Source organism: Eptesicus fuscus, chromosome 22 (genome assembly GCF_027574615.1).
Source record: "Eptesicus fuscus isolate TK198812 chromosome 22, DD_ASM_mEF_20220401, whole genome shotgun sequence".
NCBI lineage: Eukaryota > Metazoa > Chordata > Mammalia > Chiroptera > Vespertilionidae > Eptesicus > Eptesicus fuscus.
In genome coordinates this window covers 39,528,069-39,549,823 of record NC_072494.1, presented here as the reverse complement: position 1 = coordinate 39,549,823, position 21,755 = coordinate 39,528,069, and the positions used below count along the sequence as shown (strand labels likewise).

The 21,755-nt window shown below is 45.0% G+C and overlaps 1 protein-coding gene across 2 annotated transcripts in view; it reads left to right on the top strand.

Annotated features, from left to right (window-relative positions):
• GPR89A (G protein-coupled receptor 89A) overlaps positions 1–21,755 on the top strand; it is a 48,509-nt gene that overhangs the window by 20,346 nt on the left and 6,408 nt on the right. The window contains exons 5-10 of one of the 2 annotated variants that reach the window (XM_054711500.1): positions 247–348; positions 9,539–9,659; positions 10,276–10,356; positions 16,967–17,076; positions 19,320–19,408; positions 20,259–20,351. In XM_054711500.1, coding sequence (XP_054567475.1) covers positions 247–348; positions 9,539–9,659; positions 10,276–10,356; positions 16,967–17,076; positions 19,320–19,408; positions 20,259–20,351 — 596 coding nt within the window. The remainder of the gene's footprint in view (positions 1–246; positions 349–9,538; positions 9,660–10,275; positions 10,357–16,966; positions 17,077–19,319; positions 19,409–20,258; positions 20,352–21,755) is intronic. The other variant, XM_054711501.1, reaches the window with a different exon arrangement.

The following is a 21,755-nucleotide window of genomic DNA, read 5'->3' as shown; positions in this document are numbered from 1 at the left end:
GTCCTGCCACAGTTCTGTTTCTGTTTCTATCAGATCAGCTCCCATAACTCAACCCACAGCTTAATTTCAGCCAAATTTCTCTTAAAGTGATAAGGATGTTTTCTCTAAAAATAACATTGTTCCATCCATCATTTGCCAAGTGAACAAGCCAGCCAAATGCGAATTAGTGTTCTCCCATAGCTTTTAAGTAGAGCAAGCTCTTCAGCCTGTATCTGTTTAACCTTAGTCTTGTCTCCTCCCTCTTAGTGCACAAACAGCGACTGCTTTTCTCCTGCCTCTTATGGCTGACGTTTATGTATTTCTTCTGGAAACTAGGAGATCCATTTCCCATCCTCAGCCCAAAACACGGTGAGTGTGTATGTGTTGAAGGGAGAAGAGGAATGAGTTGATTATAATTTTCTGATACTGAAAAAAAAATAATTTTTTTAAATTTCTGATTGTGAAAAATATAGCAAATTAAGTCTCTAAAAGTTTTCTGGTTTTGAACCAAATTGTCCCTTCATCCTAGGAGGTATCACATGCTGGTTTTTCATTTCAGAATAGGAGCTTTTGAACTTAGGGTAGTGAATACACTTCAAGGGAGTAAGGAGTGGACAAAAGTGTCTTTAACTTCAATCTCCTGATACTATATGTAGATTATGGGAATATATTTGTATGTGTATTTGGAGGTAGGATGTCCATAAGCTTTTACCAGATTCCCCAAAAGGTCTGTGACCCAAAAGGTAAGTGGCCACTGCTAAAGTGAGGCTAACGATTCTCTTCAGGGGGTATATGGATTTGGAGAAAGAGCAGTGACATAAAACACAACTAGTGAAAATAGAAAATTTTCTAAGAAACAGTATCTCTCTTCACACAAGGAAGCTCATTTTATTTATTTATTTATTTATTTTTAAATATATTTTTATTGATTTTAGAGAGGAAGGAAGAGGGATAGAGAGATAGAAACATCAATGATGAGAGAGAATCATTGATCGGCTGCCCCCTGCACATCCCCTACTGGGGATCCAGCCCACAATCCAGGCATGTGCCCTTGGCCGGAATCGAACCTGGGACCCTTCAGTCCGCAGGCCAATGCTCTATCCACTGAGCCAAACTGGCTAGGGCAAGGAAGCTCATTTTAAATCTAGGGACAGGTCATGAACAGTCCTAATTTCTCTGCTAAAAACAAAAATGTCTTAACTAACAAATTCTTCCAGAACTACTTCACAAATACATATACAGATCTGTCTAAAATCAATTAGAGAGCTCACCTGCAATAAACATACTAGAGCTTTCATACTGGAGCTTTTAAACTATATATATAGCCCTGGCCAGTTCACTCAGTGGTTAGAGCGTTGGCCTGCGGATGGAAGGGTCCCGGGTTCGATTCTGGTCAAGGGTACATGCCCAGGTTGTGGGCTTGATCCCTAGTAAGGGGTGTGCAGGAGGCAGCCGATCAATGATTCTCATCATTGATGTTTCTATCTCTCTCCCTTCCTCTCTGAAATCTATAAAATTATATATTTTTAAAATAATATATTCACTTCACTTTTCTGCTCTATCAGATTCTTATGGCAGAAAACAGAATCTAACTAGTTTAAAGCAGAAAGGGATTTATTACTGGGATTTAGGGAGTTTATAGAATTTCTAGGAAAGCGGAAATGTGAAGAGAAGCATCGTAGAAATACCACAGGACTAAACCTGAAAAAACCCACTGAAGTTATCACCTGCCACTTAGGACTGACATCAGGGACCAGATCATAGAACCTGTGTCCCAGCTGCTCCAGCCCCAGGTGCTGTTGTTATTCCTACATAGTTATGAATGCATTTGAGGTTTCACACGGCAGGTGAATTTGATGCGGCCTCGGGAACATTCAGACCTTGCCTTCGAGGAAATCTAGGAAAGAACTTTTGGCTTTCCTCCAGGATCTGTAGTATAAGGAGCATGCTAGAAAGGAGTTAGCATAATGAATGAGCCAGGTCTAGAATCTGCCTCTCCCCCATGCATCCTTCCATGTCTCCTCGTTTCCTGTGCCAGGGATTTGGAAGAGAGAGGTTATGAGACTTTCCTGCAGGAGGAAATGTGCAAATTTTAAAAGCATGTGCAACATCATAAACAACTGTATATTTTATAAACTATTTTGAAATGTTAAATAACATTAAAGAAGGCCAAAAAGTTAAACACCAGCCTACCAAAAACATTCAAACTCAACATGGCATACAAGACCCTCTGTGGCCTGACTTTCTCTGTGTCTGCCCTCCAGTCCTCCCAAACTACTCGAAGTTTCTGGAGCTGTTCTATCAGCCTGGACAGCCCCTCCCCCCTGTCTACCTGGGAAATGCTGATTTATTTTCTCAGTAGTCAACTCTCATCAGTTCCTCTAAGAAGATTTCCTTGGCCTTCATTAGGGAATATTAATTGCTCCCATCTCAATGTACTTATATCACCTATAAAATGTGTAATTACTTGTTTTCTGACTTCCTCATTCACCTATGAGTTCCCTGAGGTCAGAAACTACATCTTATTTATCTTTGTATCTCTAGTGCCTAGCAAGCAACCTAGCACATAAGTGTTTATTACCTGTTTATTGAATCAGTGAATGAAAAAATGTTTAAGTCTTGCCAAGGTAGTAGATGAACTCATTCACCTATGAGTTCCTTGAGGTCAGAAACTACATCTTATTTATCTTTCTATCAGGAAAGTAACTAACGCTCTGGATAGGAATTTAGGGTGTGATAATATGGTAAGCGTGCCCATGTCAGTGTAGGGAAAGATTTAAAGAAGGGAGACGCTGATAAGATAGCTCTCATATAAACTCTCCTAGCTAATAATAGAGAATATGCAAATTGACCGTCACACAAAGATGGTGGTGCCCACAGCAGAGGCAGGGTTTCCATAACACAAGATGGCTGCACCCACAGCAGAGGCGGGGTTTCCATAACACAAGATGGCTGCACCCAGTGGAGGCTGAGTTCCTGTAACGAGCCTTAAGGAGCAATCAGCAGGGACCTGAGTCTGAGTGATGCTGGGCTGGAGCAGGGAACTTGAGCCTGTGCCCCCCACCTGGTTGGGCTTGACAGGGGACCTTAGGCCATGCCCCCAACCCTGGTGCCAGGCCAGGGGACCTCAGGCCGTACCCCCCACCCCCGCACCGGGGGACCTGAGGCTGCACCTCCCGCCCAGCGGGGCTTGATGGGGGACCTTAGGTTGCACCCCCCACCCAGACACGGCTGGACGGGGGCCCTGAGGTTGTGCCCCCCTCCTGGCGCTGGGCCAGGGGACCTGAGGCTGCCCCCCCCCCCGGCCTGGCAGGGCTTGACGGGGGTGGGGCCGGCTGGGTCTGGGTCTCACACGATTTTGAGGCGCCGTGGGTGGGTGGAGACTTGACTCTGGGTCCCACAGCGCGCCCCAGACTCTGACAGGAGGAAGATTTTCATATATATTTTACTAATTTTCTATCATCTCTGACACTTCTATTATAGAGAAAGGGCAAATAGCAATGTTAAAATATTTCCTCTAATTAATCCCGTTTTAATGTGCATGAATATCAGGCCACTACTATCAAATAAACCACAGAGAGGCAAATTTGTTTCAAATTTGTGATATTAGAAATGAAGGACAAGAGCCATTAAAGGACCCCAGGGCTGCTTACAATGATAGCACAAGGTCACACTCAGTCCAAAGCTGTGACGGACGCCGTTCTCCAGCTTTTTCCCTGTGAGCAGTCAGCGTGTGTGACCAGCACAGCCAGACCTTGCCCCAGGCAAAGAGCAGACCACCATACCTGTTGTGCCGTAATCTGTCCCTTTTTCTAAACTCTGTGGGAACATCCTGAAGAACACTGAGAGGAGGAGCTAGGGAGATCGTTTCCGTTTAGTCTTACCTTTGTGCTCCAGTAAGTAGGCATTTTTATCTTCTGTCCAAATGTCCGGGTGTCTCATTTATTTGGCCTGAAGAGACGTAAGTTGGGAGAAAAGTTTGGGCCGTGGCTGGGGAGCAGCCAGCCCTGCACAGCTTAGAGCTTTCCCAGGACTGTGCCACAGCCGGTGCGGTTTACTGCTGTGGGAATCGCACTAAAACTATCCGACCTACGTGAAAACCTGTCTGTGAAGTGCTCCTCAGGCGGAGCCTGGCTCTAGAGAGGGTGGACATTCCTGAGGGAAAGAGGAAGAGACTGAGAAAGCTTGTGAAGCAAGAAAGAATCTGTGTGGACACATGTGACAGTGAATGGTCTGCAAGTTGCCTCATCTATCTGACTCCCCATTTATTAGCTGGAAAACAGGAAAGATGATGATGGTCCTTCATAGAAATGCTGATATAGCCCTAACCGGTTTTGCTCAGTGGATAGAGCGTCGGCCTGCGGACTCGAGGGTCCCAGGTTCGATTCCGGTCAAGGGATGTACCTTGGTTGCCGGCACATACCCAGTGGGGAGTGTGCGGGAGGCAGCTGATCGATGTTTCTCTCCCATCGATGTTTCTAACTCTCTATCCCTCTCCCTTCCTCTCTGTAAAAAAATCAATAAAATATATATATATAAAAAAGAAAGAAATGCTGATATAAGTAGATAGTACCTACACAGTACTTTAAACCAGAAAAAATATTTAAAGGGAAATCGCCTTAAACAAGATAAAAGTAAAGGAGGCATTTTTCCAGTTCTTTATATTTAACTAGAGGCCCAGTGCACATAATTCGTGCACGGGGGAGAGGGGGTCCCTCAGCCCAGCCTGCACCCTCTCGAATCTGGGACCCCTTGGGGGATGTCCAGCTGCCAGGCCTAAACTGGTAGTCGGACATCCCTCTCACAATCCAGGATCACTGGCTCCTAACTGCTCACCTACCTGATTGCCCCTAACCGCTTCTGCCTGCCAGCCTGATCACCCCCTAACCACTCCCCTGCCAGCCTGATCGCCCCCAACTGCCCTCCCCTGCCAGCCTGATCGCCCCCAACTGCCCTCCCCTGCCAGCCTGATCGCCCCCAACTGCCCTCCCCTGCTGCAACCTCCGCCAGGACCCGCCTCCTCCATGCGAGGCGATGGACACGCTGGGACCAGCCTCCTCAGTGCTGCGCAGAGCCGTGGGACCCCCAGGCCTCACCACGCGGAGCAGCTACCGGGCCCCGCCTCTGCTGTGCGCGTGGCCATCTTGTGACGACGTAGGGTGCAAGGACCACCTAGGCTTTTATTAGTATAGATAACCTATATTAATCCCTTGGATATTTTTCATGTTACTGGGTGATAATTATGTACCCAGAGTCAACAAATATTTGTTAAATACTTTCCATGTGCCAGGCAGTCAGGAAAACAAAGATCAATCAGACATGACTCTTCCTGTAAAGAAGATGCAAACTCAAGGGGTATACAGAAAGCAGAAGCAACAGAATTTGGATGAGGATTTGTTCATTCATTTAACATTCCACAGCTGTTTACTGAGTGCCTAGTTTATATTCTGTGCTGGAGACACAACCATGAACAAAACAAACTTGACCTCTGCCTTCTTGAAACTTCTAATCTGGCAGGAGGGACTAAACAGTAGAGAGGTAAATACATAAATAATTGCCAATTGTGATCATTGTCGTCAAGGAGCAAACAAGTAGCTCTGAGAGAGAATAGTGAAGATAAGGATATCAAATTTAATGCAAGTGGTTAGAGTCCTATATTTAAACTGAGATCTAAAGGACAAGACCAAAGGTTGGCCCAGCAAGAAGGCACAAGAGACATCATACATCATGTAAAGCTTCCAGGTAAAAACCACCTGGTGTGTTCCAGGAGGACTGAGAGACAGAATGAGAGTAGGCACAGATTGTTAATGTTGGTGACTAGGTAGCTGATGGTGTTCTTTTCTAAGATAGGTCATCAGAAGCAGGCAGTTAACTGGAGCTTGGGCATGTTGAATTCGAGTTACCTATGCACATCCAAGTGATGTTCAGGAGGCAGTGGATACAAAGTCAGGAGCTTAGGAGAAAGATAGGGATTCACCAGTCCTCATGGAGCTAACTCAGGAATCGAGAAAATTAGACATCCTCAGCTAACTGCCATTAGAGGAAGAGATCACCCATGGAAGATGTATAGACTGAAATGAAAGAATTCTGGTCCTTTTGCAGAGCAAAAGACCCCAAAAGGGGGGGGGGGAGCTAGAGAAATAAAAGGGAAAACTGAGGGAAATGGTAATATGAAAGCCAAGAAAGGAAAATAATGTTAAATAGGAACCATATCATAAAGGATCAAATCAAACAAGGATTGGAAAATGTCATTGAATTTTGCAGCCAGAAGAAAACGGATGACCATGTTAAGGCAAGGGAAGAGCCCAGGCTCTTGGATTTGAACTCCCTCTGCCACAGTTGCTGTGTGGCCTCCACTACGTTACTGAACCCCTTCCTGCCTCCATTTCATCGCTGAAGTGCGGGTTTCAGTAATAGCTACTTCCGGGTTGTTAGGCGTTCCGGGTTGTTAGGCGCAGTAAGTGGACTAATACAAGTAGAATGCTGAGAGCAGTACCAGGTACATAGGAGGTGCTGCAGGATGTGACCTGTTCCATTGCCATTACCATCATCAGTGAAAGCAGGTTCATTCAGTGTGGGCGATGGGGGTGGGAGCTGGATTGCGGCCAGCTGGGTAATGAATGGAGGTGAGGAAGGGGCGACAGGGAGTGGAAACTTCTCCCAAGAAGCTTGGCTCTTCAGGGGAAAGGAGAGAAGATTGGTGACTAGAGGGACACTCAAGGCCAAGGACAGACTTATTCTTAGGAAAGAGACTTGAAGCCTAAGGGAAGGAACCAGCAAGGGATCCCGGAGAGAGGACAAGCAGTGGACAAGGGCCTGGGGGGTTGGAGAGGGAGAAGAACAAAAGCACAAGCAGAGGAGTCCGCTTTAAACACCGCGTTGTCCTGAGGGGCAGGTTGGGAGGAGGATTGCAGATGTAAGTATTTATAGGAGAGCAGAGGCAGTGCATGTCTGATCACTCATTTCGTATGTAATACGGGCATTAGCTGTGGAGAACAGGATGGGGAGATGGATTAGTGTCTGCTGAGGGAGTGGGGAGAGATGTGACCAAGGGCAGGAAGGGGTTCCTCAGTAGTGTGCGCTCTCTTAGGACGGGAGGCCCTACGTCTGTACTGGCACCAGTGTCAGTGCGCTTTCCGGCAGCTTCAGGCAGCTCGGGGCGGGCACCGGGAGGCAGAGTGTTAGGCTGGTTTAGGGCTGGGCAAGTGCGGGATCAGTGCTTCCCTTCCCCGAGTCCTGGGGAGAGGAGTGGAAGCAAGGACACCTGGAGCCCAGCTCAGGGAGGAAGGAAAGGGAAAGACAGGGAAAGCCATAGAGGCCAGACGTCCACAGAGTTCTCAGATGGTGTCATGGAAACAAAGGAACAAGGGACTCAAATACTGGAATTTTTTTGTTTTAAAGCTAAGAGAGTTTCTGGTTTTTTTGTTTTTTTAATTTTATTTTATTGATCTTTTACAGAGAGGAAGAGAGAGGGATAGAGAGTTAGAAACATCGATGAGAGAGAAACATCGATCAGCTGCCTCTTGCACACCCCCCACTGGGGATGTGCCCACAACTAAGGTACATGCCCTTGACCGGAATCGAACCCGGGACCCCTCAGTCCGCAGGCCAACGCTCTATCCACTGAGCCAAACTGGTTTTGGCTAAAGCTAAGAGAGTTTCTGAATAGCAGCTCTAACCTTTGGCCATAGAAGTAAATGGCTGAAGTGGATTCTATCCTGGAAAAGAAAGTGAAAAACAAATGAAAACTATTTTTTTCCTGTGAAACCAGATGTTCTGAGTTATTCTTCAGCATTGCTTTCTCTCATTTATCCCAAATACATCAACAGTAGCATTTATTTCAACTACTGAGTTGATTTTCAGCATTCTCAAATAAGGAAGTCATTGATAATTAGAATACAGTCCATTATCTGAAATTCATGTCTTTGCCTTTGAATTACTTATTCATCCTTAAATTCAGCCCATTTTTAGATGCATTGTGTGTTTATTGGTGGTAAAATGAGTAACAGATAAGCTAGCTACAGAGCTTATGACGAACGGAGGAAGTATACATATCGCAGGTGGCTGTACATGCCACAGATGAAGCTGGGAAACAGTGGGAAAGTGCTGCCTCCTATCATACTCTTGCAGCACACTTCCTTTTTGTTTCTTCTAGGTTTCTGTTTGTTTGTTTGTTTTTTAATATATTTTTGTTGATTTCAGAGAGGAAGGGAGATAGAAACATCAGTGATGAGAGAGAATCATTGATCGGCTGCCTCCTGCATGCTCCCCACTGGGAATCTAACCTGCAACCCCACCATGAGCCCTGACTGGGAATCAAACTATGACCTCCTGGTTCACAGGTTGATACTCAGCCACTGAGCCACACCGGCAGGGCAGTTTCTGTTTGTTTGTTTGTTTGTTTTAAATTTGCCAAATTTTTTACTGAAAGTACTTTGCTTTGTTACAGTTCATACTACTTCGAGTAAATAGTCAATAGTGTTATTTACAATTATTGTTGCTAATCATAAAATTACTAGAGGCCCAGTTCATGCACGTGTAGGGTCCCCTAGGCCTAACCTGCCATCCAGGCCATATCCACTGCCCCACAAAGCCTAGCACACTCCGCGGACACTGCTAGCAGCCTGCTCCCCGCTTTTGATGGCAGGGGGTCCACTGGTGCTGGAGCGGACACACAGCTCCCCACTTTCAGTCATGGGGGAGCTGGCTGTCTGTCCGCTGGTGCACCACGCCTTTCGAAAGCCTCTGGCGTGGCGGAGGCTTCCGAAAGGCCTGGTGCCGGAGCGGACAGACAGCCAGCTCCCCTGCTTTCACTCCCCGCTTTTGATGGTCCACAGCAGGACGTGGGCTCACTGCCCCAGAGGCCCCTTCTGTGCCGCAGCACAGCCATGGCGCAGACGCTGAGCTCGCGTCCCGCCGGCCCAATCGGCCACCCCGGCCACCCCGAGTCCCTCCCCCTGCGCCTCCCGCTGGCCCAATCGTGGGCGTAGCGGAGTGATGGTAATTTACATATTACCCTTTTATTATGTAGGATTATTACATTACCCAATAATAGAGACGATTCTGGAAGCATATGAGATAAGAGGAAAATCAGTAGACTTATATATTTACTAGAGGCCTGACGCACGAAGATTTGTGCAAGAACGGGCCTTCCTTCCCCTGGCTGCCAGCACCACCTTCACTCCGGCCCAGAGCTGCCTTTCTGCCTTCCCACGCTGCCCAGAGGCCTGGAGCAGCGGTGCGGTGTGGATGCCTATGTCACGACGATGCAAGCATCCCACCCCGGCCGCTCGGCGCCCGTGTATACATATTAACCCACCATCTTTGTTGGGTTAATTTGCATACTCCTGACTGGCTGGTGGGCATCGTGAAGGTGCGGTCAATTTACATCTTTCTCTTTTATTAGTGTAGATCATAGATTATGTACATAGTAACAACATCTGGCCTCTGTAAGGTAGTTCTATGTAATGGTTGCCATTACCAGTGATGTTCCTTTTTGCACTGCAGGGGACGCCCCTCATCTCTAGCACTTGGCATTAATGTGCTTGCCTGTTTTTAGGGATCTTGTCCATAGAACAGCTCATCAGCCGCGTGGGTGTGATCGGTGTGACTCTCATGGCTCTTCTTTCTGGATTCGGTGCTGTCAACTGCCCATACACTTACATGTCCTACTTCCTCAGGTAATGAGACCTTGGTCTCGTTTCTTTTTCCCTCTACTTCTTGAACACAAATGTCATACCAGGCCGCCATCATTAATACTTAAATATCAGACCTATTAACACTGCCTTTTTATTCTTTTCCTCTCTCCTATGGGCATTGACCTAGGAATCTTTCTAAATAAGTCTTATTACTTATATTGCTTGCCCTTATTTGTCCTACATTTATTTATTTTAATGACAATTTCAGTTTGACCCTCTCCACCCCTTACTCACCCCACCCCTTTTTAAAGGCACAGTGGACAGTAATGTGAGCTAATCCCAACAAATTAGTTCCTCCCAAAAGTGGAACAGACAGTGCCAAGTTAAAAACGTGCTCACACATGCGTCATAAATGTCACTGGCTGAAAGCTAAGAAAGACTAACAGAGAACTAATTACCATCCATTGTCCTGAGACCGGGAGCATTAGCTATAGAAAAGGACAACAAAAGCAGTTTTGCTCATTTTCATTTTCTCTGGAAAAAGGCAGGTTCTTGAATTGCTGGGTAACAATTGAGGTATATGTGTTTCTCCAGCTGCCTTGTATTATGCCCATGGACGGGACCCCAAAACATTGCTAGCAGTTTGTGCTTATTGTAGGAATGTGACGGACGTAGACATCCTCGCCCTGGAACGGCGACTGCTCCAAACCATGGACATGATCATCAGCAAAAAGAAAAGGTAAGATAGCAGCACATTAAACAACTTGAACTGTAGAATTTCTCAACAAGAAATTTTACTATGCATTGGTGCTAACGGGGAATTTCATCTTACTCATTTCCATTATAAGTTAAAGTATGATCAAAGACGGTGTCTAGTCCTGTGTGAAAGAAAATTTTCAAGTACAGTCATATTTCCTGCCTTTCGATCAGTTCTCTTGAGATGAATTATTGGAATAACTTATATTTGAAGGTATTCTTCATTGGATGTTTTAAAAGTCTATTATCCTGAATGTTTACAAACTTTTTCATGCCTGTCTTCAACCTTTTCAACTTCCTTTTTCTTAACTACTTTAAAAAGTTCTTCAGGTCTTCAACTATTGTTATTGTTTTTATTATTTTAAAAGCATGTTTAAAATGTATGTTTTCCAAAGTGACATTTCTGGGTAAAAGCATAAGTTCTAGACTCAGACTGTCTGAACTGAATCCTTGGCCTACAACTCACAGTGACCTTAAACTAGGTACTCTGTCTCCTTATGTCTTGGTTTCCTCATCTGTAAAATGGAAATAATAATAATGAACTGACATGTAAAGGTCTTAGAACAATGAGTTATAATTCATAGCTAAGGAAAACTATAGAACTTATTAATAATCTGTAGAATAATCATTTGGCTTTAATGCTTTGTCTTCATTTATTCATTCACATGTTCATTCACTTAGTAATTATAGAAAGCCTAGTTTATTCCAGGCACTGTACTAAATGCTGAATATACATAGAAATACAGAGGTGAACAGGATACTCAGTCTGTACCTTCATGAAGCTTGTTAGTCCGCTGTCTTTATTCAAGTCATTATTGCCCATGTAACAATGGTGACAGGTTTTAAACTGCATGAGTGGTTTTGCATTTCATGTTCCTTCAACACCTTTTTATAGTAAGACCCAAGGTCAAGTCAAAGAAGCCTTAATGTAAGAGGTAACAATAGACATTCAAATGATAGAGGCCCAGATTCACCAACCAATTGCCTCCATTTCTATATATCTTTACTAGGATATTGAAAGCAGATACACATATGTATATATTTATTTACTTAAATGTTTTGTTTTTATTTATTCTATACAGTTGATTTTACATGAATGAGTATGCATGCAGATTTTAAAAACATAATAATAAAAGCAACAGTATTCAATATTAGGAGACACTTATATAGAAACAATACTACTTTGATTCCTAAGAACATTCTCCCTTTTACTATATTTCTTTTATTCATACCGAGATGAATATAAAGTCATTACCCTTGTCAAGTTTGGATGTGTACTTGTAAGCCACCTTATCCCTGGTCATGGTGAGTCATTGGCTCTGATGTACCCCTACTGACCTTGTCTAAGGATCTGGGGTGGTTTGTGGCCCTGCGATAGGTCTTATTAATTTGAGTGGCTCTCAGGTGAATCAGCCTCCTAACTTGACCTAGTTACCACAGCTATGTACCCAGGGCAGACAGACAGACAGCTAGCATGGTAATACTAGGGCCCTGGGGGTTCATACAATGGCCTTGTTAGTTACCAAAATATAGAAAAACTGTTTTCACAAACAGACTGCCTTCCAATTTAACAGCAGAGGTCCATAGTGAGGTGACATACAAGAAAAATAACATCTGTTAGAAACAAAAAGCTGATGGTTGAAAATGGAGACAGGAAAAAGGTACACTGTCTTCTCACATGGAACACTGAATAGATGAGCTCTATTTAGGAAACATTCATCAAAAACTAGTTCAGCCCTGGCTGGTTGCTCAGTGGTTAGAGCATCGACCTACGGACCAAAGGCTCATGGGTTCGATTCCCGGTCAGGGGCACATACCTCGGTTGCAGATTCAATCCCTAGCCCCGGTCAGGGTGGGAGTGGGAGGCAACCAATCGATGTGTCTCTCTCATGTTGATGTTTCTCTCTCTCTCTCTCTCTCTCTCTCTCTCTCTCTCTCTCTCTCTCTCTCTCTTTCTCTCTCCATTCCCCTCTCTCTTCCTTCCCTCCCTCCCTCTCTCTCCTCCTCCTCCCTCTCTTCCACTCTATCTAAAAGTTAATAGAAAAAATATCCTCAGCTGAGGATTAAAAATAAAAACAAACTAGTTCAGATAGTGTGACCATACTGGTATAGTGATCAAGCCTTTCAGCTTTCTTCTGCTTGAGAGAATTAGTGATTCGTTTTGCTTTGTCCTTCTGTTGACTTAGATATTAAAGCTTTTGTGTTGGTAACCTATGATAGAGCTGAAATGTAGTCTCTGTTCACAAACAATGGTAGTACAATTTTGAAATTATGGTTTGTAGAAGATAGAAAATATAGCTGTGCAACTACACCATGGTATAATGAAAGAACTTGAACTAAATCACATTCCTATTAACTTGTTAAGTGGTCTTGAGCACTACTCATTTGTAGAACGCCAGGGCTGACTAAAGAGTCATTAGGGCCCCTTTCTACCCACAGTATTTCACATAGCTTGTGACATACAAAAGAAACGAGGGTCTATACCATGTAAAAGTTATGAAAGAAAAATCTTAACCTCTATCCTAGATAATTTAGTCTCTCTTTTGAAAATGTGTAGTGATCGGGAAAAGATACATATTCTCCTGTAGAATGTCAACTCCAGCCACAGCTGCTGTCAGACATAGCAGAGAAGCCCAGCCAGTGTATCTCAGTGGCTGAGTGTCCACCTATGAACCAGGAGGTCACGGTTCGATTCCCGTTCAGGACACATGCCCAGGCTGCAGGCTCAGCCCCAGTGTGGGGCGTACCAGAGGCAACCGATCAATGATGTTTCTGTCTCTTTCTCCCTCTCCCTTCCTCTCTGAAATCAATAAAAATAAAATTTTAAAACACCATCATAGAGGAAATTTCTAAGAATGGCACTATATAAAGATTTCAAGCAATTCCTTCAATAGAAAGTCATAAAAACTAAAAATTATTAAAAACAAATATTTGAAAGCCCTGGAAAATAAATATAGGCAGAAATTTGAGAAGGGTCTCAGGTAACTGCCTGTGTGTGGCTTATTTGCCTGGGGTGCTCTTCAGCCCCGCCCACCCTCCCAGCATCCACTCACGTATACAGATTGATAGAGTTCAAATCATTCAAAGTGACTGGAAATCTAAAAGGAAATTTTTGGAAGCAAGAGAAATGCAGAAGGATAGGATCCTAGAATCTATGTACAAACTCTGCCCAAATCTCTGCCTCATCATTAAAAAATATATATGCAAAGTAAACACCAGACAGCCCAAGAAAACCAGAAGGGGGTCTACCCTTGACACAGATTTGCCGATCCACAAAGGTTACATGCTGTATGATTCTACTTACATACATTTTTGAAATGACAAAATGGAAATGGAAAACAGAGTCGTGGTTGCCAGGGCTTAGAGAGGGGCTGGAGGTGGGAGGAGGGAAGTGGGCTGTACAGGGCAGCATGTGTGATCCTTGTCGTCATGGAGATGGTCTGTGCCTTGACTGCGTCAGTGTCAGCACCCTGGTTGTGATACTGTACTTTAAATTGGCAAGATGTTTCCATTGGGGAAAGCATGGGATCTCTCTATATTATTTTACTACCACATGTGAACCTAAAATTTTCTCAAAATAAAACGTTTAATTAAAAAAGAAAAGCATGCCCTGGCCGGTGTGGCTCAGTTGGTTGAGCGTCATCCCTGCCCTGAAAGGTCACCGGTCCCATTCCCGGTCTCATTCCCGGTCAGGGCACAGGCCCAGATTGTGTTCAGCCCCAAGTTGGAGTGCATACGGGGGGCAACCAATTGATGTTTCTCATATCAATGTTTCTCTCTCTCTCTACAAAGCAAAAAAAAAAAAAAAACTTTAAAAATTTTATTAAAGTACAGAGGGAGGAAGGGTGGGAGGAAAATAGCCTGGCCAGGTGAGGGTGGCTGAGTTGTTTGTACACCAAAAAGGTTGCAAGTTTGGTTCCTAGTCAGGGCACATACTAGGTTTCAGGTTCGATCCCCTGGTAGGTGTGTACAGGAGTTCGATCCCCTGTTAGGTGTATACAGGAGGCAACCAATTGATGTTTCTCGCTCACATCTGTTTCTCTCTCCCTACCTCCCTTCTTCCCTCTCTCTCTCTCTCTTCCCCTCTCTCTCAAATCAATAAACATATCCTCAGGTATGGATTTAATAATTTAAAAAAGAAAAGAAAAGCAATTGCTGACTTCCCACCAGAAATGGAGACCAGAAAGCAGTATGGTCGCATATTTAAACCACAGGAAACATTGTCAGCCTCTTCACTTTAAGACAACCCGCCAGACCTCAGCCCAGAGCTTGTTTCTCCAGATTGTGGGTTTGAAAGGCATTCGGCTAATAATAGATATGTTCTTGCTCAGGACCTGCCCCGTTATAGGGAGACAATAGTGATGATGATCTTGGTGGTGGTGGCGGTGCCAGTGAATAGAAGTTCAAGGTCAAAGTCAGCCGCATCTGTAGTACCTCATATTGGTTTTTATTCCTTTTACCACATCTCAGGGGTTAGTTGTTCCTTTTTCTTTTTTGAATATATTAATATATATTTTTTTATATGCAGCGTATTTGATAAGAGGAAAATTGGTTTAGAGGCAGATGATAAAAGTGAAAGTGAATTGTTAAAACAAGGCCACGCTTGTCAGGGTGCAGCCAGCTCTCACTTCTCGTGGCCCTGCCCTGCCTGCGGTGGGCCCAGTGCAGTGTCAGTCCCCGACGCTGCAGCCAGTCCCGCTCGCAGCCAGGCACCGTGTGTGTTGTGCTGTAAACACTGGGACCAAGGGAAGTAGAAATGGCTCTGTGCGCCCTCTCCCACTGCCTCCCCTCAGGCCGGCGTGGTCAGCTTTTAAGTGGGTGAGAGACCTTATTCCTATGTACACACTTGCTCCAGCTTTCCCGGCCATGAAAATGGGGAAGCGATGGGGGATGAGTCTTGTCAAGTCAGAATCTCCCCAGGCCTGAGCCGCTCTTGCTCATTAATTACATGTCCCAGCAGTGCTGGCTTACAGGGGGTGTGATAGGGAAAAGGCAGAGGAGCCCAGTGGGAGCTATATTCCATTCCAGGCAAAGGCCATTTTGAGGAACAGCTAAGTCAACATGGCCAACACACCTAATATTCTTTACTGTTAATGCCATTTTGGCTGAGCGTCATCCATGCCCTGAAAGGCCACCGGTCCCATTCCCAGTCATTGATGTTTCTGTCTCTCTCCCTTCCTCTTTGAAATAAAAAATGCCGCCCATAGAACTACCGTTTGGCATTTGGTCCCATTGGTACATTTGCATAAATACCAACACTACTTCTTCCTCCTCAGCACTTCTGTCTCATCTCCCAAAATTTTTTCTGCGTTAAATTTTTCTTTAGTTCTACTACGCTACTTGTATTAGACTCATGCTGGTTTATTTTAGGCCTGTAGGCTTTGACCCATTTATGTACAAATGATCTTAGTTCTCCTCACAAAGACTGTTTTTGTTGTTGTTTTTAAATATATTCTATTTCAGAGAGGAAGGGAGAGAGAGACAGAAACATCAATGATAAGAGAATCCTTGATCAGCTGCCTCCTGCATGCCCCCTACTGGGGATCGAGCCCACAACCCAGAGAACCCAGGACCCTTCAGTCCGCAGGCCAAGGCTCTATCCACTGAGCCACACTGGCTATGGCCAAAGACCCTGTTCTTAATATCTATGTTTGCTGTACTGTAAACACTGGGAGTAAGGAAACTAGAAATGGCTCTGTGCGCCCTCCCTCCCTTGCCTCCCCCCCATTGATACTGTACTGTAAACAGCTTCCCCATTTTCATATTTAAAAATATGGGAAAGCTGGAGCCAGCACATAAGGAAGGAGGTCTGTCTCACCACGTAAAAGTGACTTCAGCTGACCATGCCGGATTGAGGGAGAGGCAGTGGGAGAGAGGGCGCGCAGAGCCATTTCTAGTTTCCTTAGTGGTGGGCTGGAACATGCCAGCAGCTCCCGCTGAGGCAGGGGGTCACTATAGACCCGGAGGACAAGAGGAAGGCAGAGTGAGTTTCCTGTTAACTGACTCAGTAGTGGAGGACATTGGAGTTAGAGGGAGAGTGATGATGTTTAGAAGAGTCCAGGTTTGTGTGACTGCTGGGTTTTTTCTTTTTTTTGTCTGCTTTTGGAAAGAAACCTTTATTGAGTTCCTAGCCTGTACCTGGTCCTTTAGTTAGGTGTGTTAGCTCTTATTCTATTTTGGCCTTAAATGACAACAGTAATAATTATTAATGTGTGTATAGCACTTTGTAGTTGACCACATGAATTCACACATATTATTTCATTGATCTTCACAACCATCCATAGAGGAGGAAATGAAAACTCTAAGGTCTCACAGCTTCTGAGTGGCGGATCAGTCCTTGCATGTATTCCCTACTCCCCACTCTGTGGTCCTCACCCAGACCACATCGCCCTGGGGTGCGTAGTCTCCCCTCAGCCGTAAGGTGGGGAAACAGGGACTCCCGAGCTGCCTCCTTCCCTGAGCACCTCAGCTGGAGGAGAGGCGGGTCTGAGACTAGAAGGTGGGTGGGAATGACTGTGAGGGTTTATGCTTCCTTGCCGAGTAGTTTGATGGTTTGTTATTTGGGAATTTTGTTTGTTTGTTTTTCATTTCAGGATGGCAATGACTCGGAGAACCATGTTCCAGAAGGGGGAGGTGCATAACAAGCCATCGGGATTCTGGGGGATGATCAAGAGCATTACCACTTCAGCTCCAGGAAGTGAGAGTATCCTCCATCCTTCTGCTTGATCCTTCCCCAGTTACATTTGACACTCAGCATTATAGTATTTCAGGTGTGCAGCACAGCGAGCGGACGCGTACAGGTGTCACTAACGAGTGGTCCTCCCGATGAGTCTAGGACCCAAAGGCGCCATACATCCTCTTTCTCAACTCCGGCCCCGGGGCAGGAGGAAAGGTAGCTTTGGGATAGTCTCTCCCAAGGCAGCTGACTGCACCCAGGGTCCGGCTGGCCAGGCACAGCGTCCTCTTTCCAACCCCCAAGATGATCCTCACATCATGCGCTGAGGGTCCTGACAAGTGAGTCTTCCCGTTTTACAGATGAGACACAGACCCAGAGGCAGTTGTCCCGCAGTGGCTTGTGGCAGAGACAGAGCGGATCTGTGGTCTCCCTTTCTCGGCCCTTTCCGCTGCACTGCCCCATTTCCCAGCTCTGAGCACGGACAACAACACGTAACGCTCCCTACGGGGATGGTTTGTGTCTAAGGCCAGAGGGGCCCGTTTCTTACGCAGCCAGTTCCCTAAACAAATTCCAAGCAGCTCTGTATCTCCAGTGACTTTTAGGTTTAAAAGTCAAGGAGGTTGGGTTGATGGATTATTCTTGGCCCTGCTGGTCACAGTGTTAAACTTACTCTCAGATTGAGGGACCACATCTCCTTGTGACTCTCAGGCTATTAGGTCAAAACTTTGGGGACCCAGGACTGAGGTAGCATAATCCTGCTTCTCTGCCTGGAGAAGCACAAATTCCCTTTTGCTTCACCTGGAGGAAAAGGATGTGGCCTATAGTTATAAATGATGAATGTCTTTCTGGAGTCAAATGCAGGTAAGAATTAGACCAAAGAAAGGTAGGGTGACGAGAGGAGAGGGAAAGAAAGGATTACTTTAAATCATTTAATCAGGAAACAGTTATTTCACATCTCCTGAAATGATGAAGGAATACCGCCCCCTCCTCAAGGAGCTTACGCCTAATCATGGGAGGGCAGACACGTTAACTAGTTACCCTCGTGCCAATAGCGGCCACTACAGAGGAAGGACCTGCAGGGCTGACCTGTGAGACCGTGGGGAAATCACAGCGGAAGGAAGATGTAGGTTAAAGTCAGTGCTGTTTCAGAAGGGCGTCTTTGCTATTCTTATGACATAAAAATCCACGGAAGCAGAAGTTGAGGATGAAGCTCTTAGTGACAGTCAACTCGACAAAAGCCTCAGGATTCTCTAACTTCTCTGAGCCCGTTTTCCTAACGAGAGAAGAGGAGCACGGCCTCGCTCATCTGGAAAGGGGCATAGTGTCCCGGGAAGAGCAGGCCTGGAGTAGGACGGATCTGGCTTTGCATCCACGCCTGTTAGCTGCGTGACTTTCAGCAAGTTAGTTGACTCTGAGCTTTACTTTCCTCGTCTGCAAAATGGATAATAACACCTATCTCATGTGATTGTTGTGAGGATAATAGAAGATCGTGTCTCTAAAGAACGAAAGAAGGTCTATAAATCCTAGGCTGTATTAAAAGTTAGTAAAGATTAACTCAGCTAGTGTGGCTCAGGGGTTGAGCATCGACCCAGTGATCCTATTTCTAGGAATATATCCTAAGAAACCCAAAACACCGATCAGAAAGAATGCCGGCACCCCTATATTTACTGAAGCATTGTTTACAATAGCTAAGATCTGAAACAGCCCAGGTGCCCGTCAGTAGATGAGTGGATTAAAAAGCTGTGGTACATTCACACAATGGGATACTATGCAGCTATACAAAATGAATGGACTCTTACTCTTTGAGACAGAATGGCGGGACCTGGAGAGTATTATGCTGAGTGAAATAAGCCAATCAGCTAAGACAAGTATCACATGATCTCACTCCTATGTGGAATCTAATGAACAAAATAACTGATGAGCAAAATAGATCCAGAGGCATGGATGCATGGAACTGACTGACAGATCTCAGAGGGAAGGGGGTGGAGGAGTCGGGGAGAAAATAACCAAAGAACTTGTATGCTATGTGCACAGCCCATGGACAGGGACACCAGTGTGGTGAAGGCCTGGGGTGGAGCAGGGGCGGGGTGCAGGGGAGCAAGGGCAGGGGAGAAAAGGGGGACTTCTGTAATACTGATGTAGCAGGAAATTGAAAATCTAGGCAGTTCCTAGGATCCACACTATAGGAGAAACCAAAAACATAAGCTTTCTTCATGTCTATCTTTTGAAACCTCTATGTGGTTTAAACCTTGATGCCCATTCTGTGCCAGATCTTACTCTTATTCAGCAGGAAGTGGATGCCTTGGAAGAACTAAGCAGGCAGCTTTTTCTGGAAACAGCTGATCTACATGCTACCAAGGTACCGAGCAAGGGAAGGGAAGTGTGCTTTTGTCAGTGTGATGGACGTGGGAACAAACCTCACCGGCCTTTTAGTGTCCTCGGCCCAGTCAGCGCAGGGACACTCAGCTTCACTGCTAGCCACGGAGCATTAGGAGTCTGCACTCCCCGTGACTGCTCCTCCCACTAGCAAATCCCCTCATGGATGCTCCCAGTAATAGGAAGCAGTGGGGTAGTCAGAGGAGGCTTTTCAACAGCGAGGAAGGTGGCACCCCACCCCCCCACCCCTGCCCAGGATCAGGATGGCAGCTCCTGATTGCTCTTCATTCCCTTACAAGTTAGTTACAATGTCAAAGCAGTAAGACACGTTTCAGCCATGACCCAGCCCATTTTAACGGTTCAGAACAAGAAGTGATCTAGGGACAAGAAGTAACTCTTCTATTTATACCTAAAATGCAACACAATTTAAATAGGAAGAAATCTCTTCCTTAAAGTTGTTCCAACTATTTTAATCCTTTTTGAGGATCACTTTACAGGAGTAGCCCCAGAGGACAGAGGTGAACAGAAGCCTTGGGGACAGATATATAGACCTGAGCCTAACTTGCCCTCCTCACTAGCTGGATGGCCTTGGGCAAGTTATTTAACCTCTCAGCTTCAGTTATGAAGATTAAAGTAGATAATGCATGGCAGATGTTTGTCTCACTTTCTGGCTGAAAGTAGTATTCAGTAAATGTTGCCCACTACTATTACTTTTTTAATATTATTATTACCATGTGTGGTTTTTTGTTTAGCCTGAACGAGTAATGCATTTTTGTTGTATATAAACTTACATTTTGCTGAGACTGACATGTTTTGTGTTTGTTTTCCCTCAGGAGAGAATAGAATACTCCAAAACTTTCAAGGGGAAATATTTTAATTTTCTGGGTTACTTTTTCTCTATTTACTGTGTTTGGAAAATTTTCATGGTAAGTGTATTATCTTCACCTGTCAGAGTTCAGGTACTTTTCCCTGGTAATGGCAGAAAGAAAAGTGGGTTTGATGGAGGCGTTGAACTAAATTCCAACCTTATTTCTAAACCAACTGAGTCAGCAGAGAAGGCGATCTTTCCCATATGTGAGCCTCTCTTTTCCTTCTCCTTTTTAGGTTACCCTGAAAAGGGAAGTTGCATTTTTCTTGTGTCAGAAATCAATAAGGTCTTAGATTATGAAGTGGTGTATGAAGCAAATGTAAAAGTTTCTTACTTTCCACTCTGCTTTCCATATTACCCATGAGAATGTGACTAATTCACCTCCTCCCTGCAGCTCAGAGCAGAAACCCCTGTCCTTTAAATAATGTGTGTATACCTAAAAATGTAGTCCAAAGTAAATTCTAAAGTGTACTTCTGTAGATGAATTCAGCCTGTGTGTTTACAGATCTTACCCTTGTGTGGCTCTCTCCTAATGTTTATTCTGTGTGGGCATTTTATGTGCATTACTCGTCTTTACCTGTGGCTCACCTGCAGGTATTAATGGGTTCCAGTGCGGTTATAGAAAAGGCTGATTGGAGTTTCCGGTTTGGTAACCTTCCCACTGGCACTGTATTTGCACGGAGGATCGTGTTAGTTCATTTTGATCAGTGTAGATGAGAGGAAGATTCTGGATTTAACGGATCTAATGTTAAAATAGTTTGATGTCTGTACCTATTCAGATGACTTTTTAAATTTTATTTTTATTGATTTTAGGACAGAAAAGGGAGAGGGAGGGAGGGGGAGAGAGAGAGAGAGACATAAACATCAATGATGAGAGAGAGTCATTGATCTGCTGCCTCCTGCACGCCCCACACTGGGTATTGAGCCAGGAACCCAGGCCTGTGCCCTGACCGGGAATTAAACCATAGCCTCATGGTTCATAGGTCGACACTCAACCACTGAGCCACGTCAGTCGGACTCAGATGACATTTTAAAATCTTGATTCCTTCAGCGGGAAAGGATGAGTGACGATAGTGTCCAATCAGCCAAGCTACTGGAAGCTTTTTCCTGAACGCAGCCTTTAGGGGAGCATATCCTATTTCCTTCCTGTTACAGCTGACACTCAGTCTTATGTCAGTTTCTGGTGTACCGCGTAATAGTTACACATTTATATAATTACTCAGTAATCCCCGGAAGTCCAGTCCCCACCTGGCACCATACGTGGTTACTGCAACATTAGTGACGTCTTCCCCGCGCTGTGCTTCACATCCTCGTGGCTGTTTTGTAACTGCCAGTCTGTCCTTCTTAGTCCTTCCCCTGTTTAACTCAGCCCCCTCCCCTCTCTCAAGTGGGAACATATTTTTAACAGTTTTGTTGAGTTATAGTTGGCAGTCACTAGGTGCACGTATTTGAAGTACGGTTT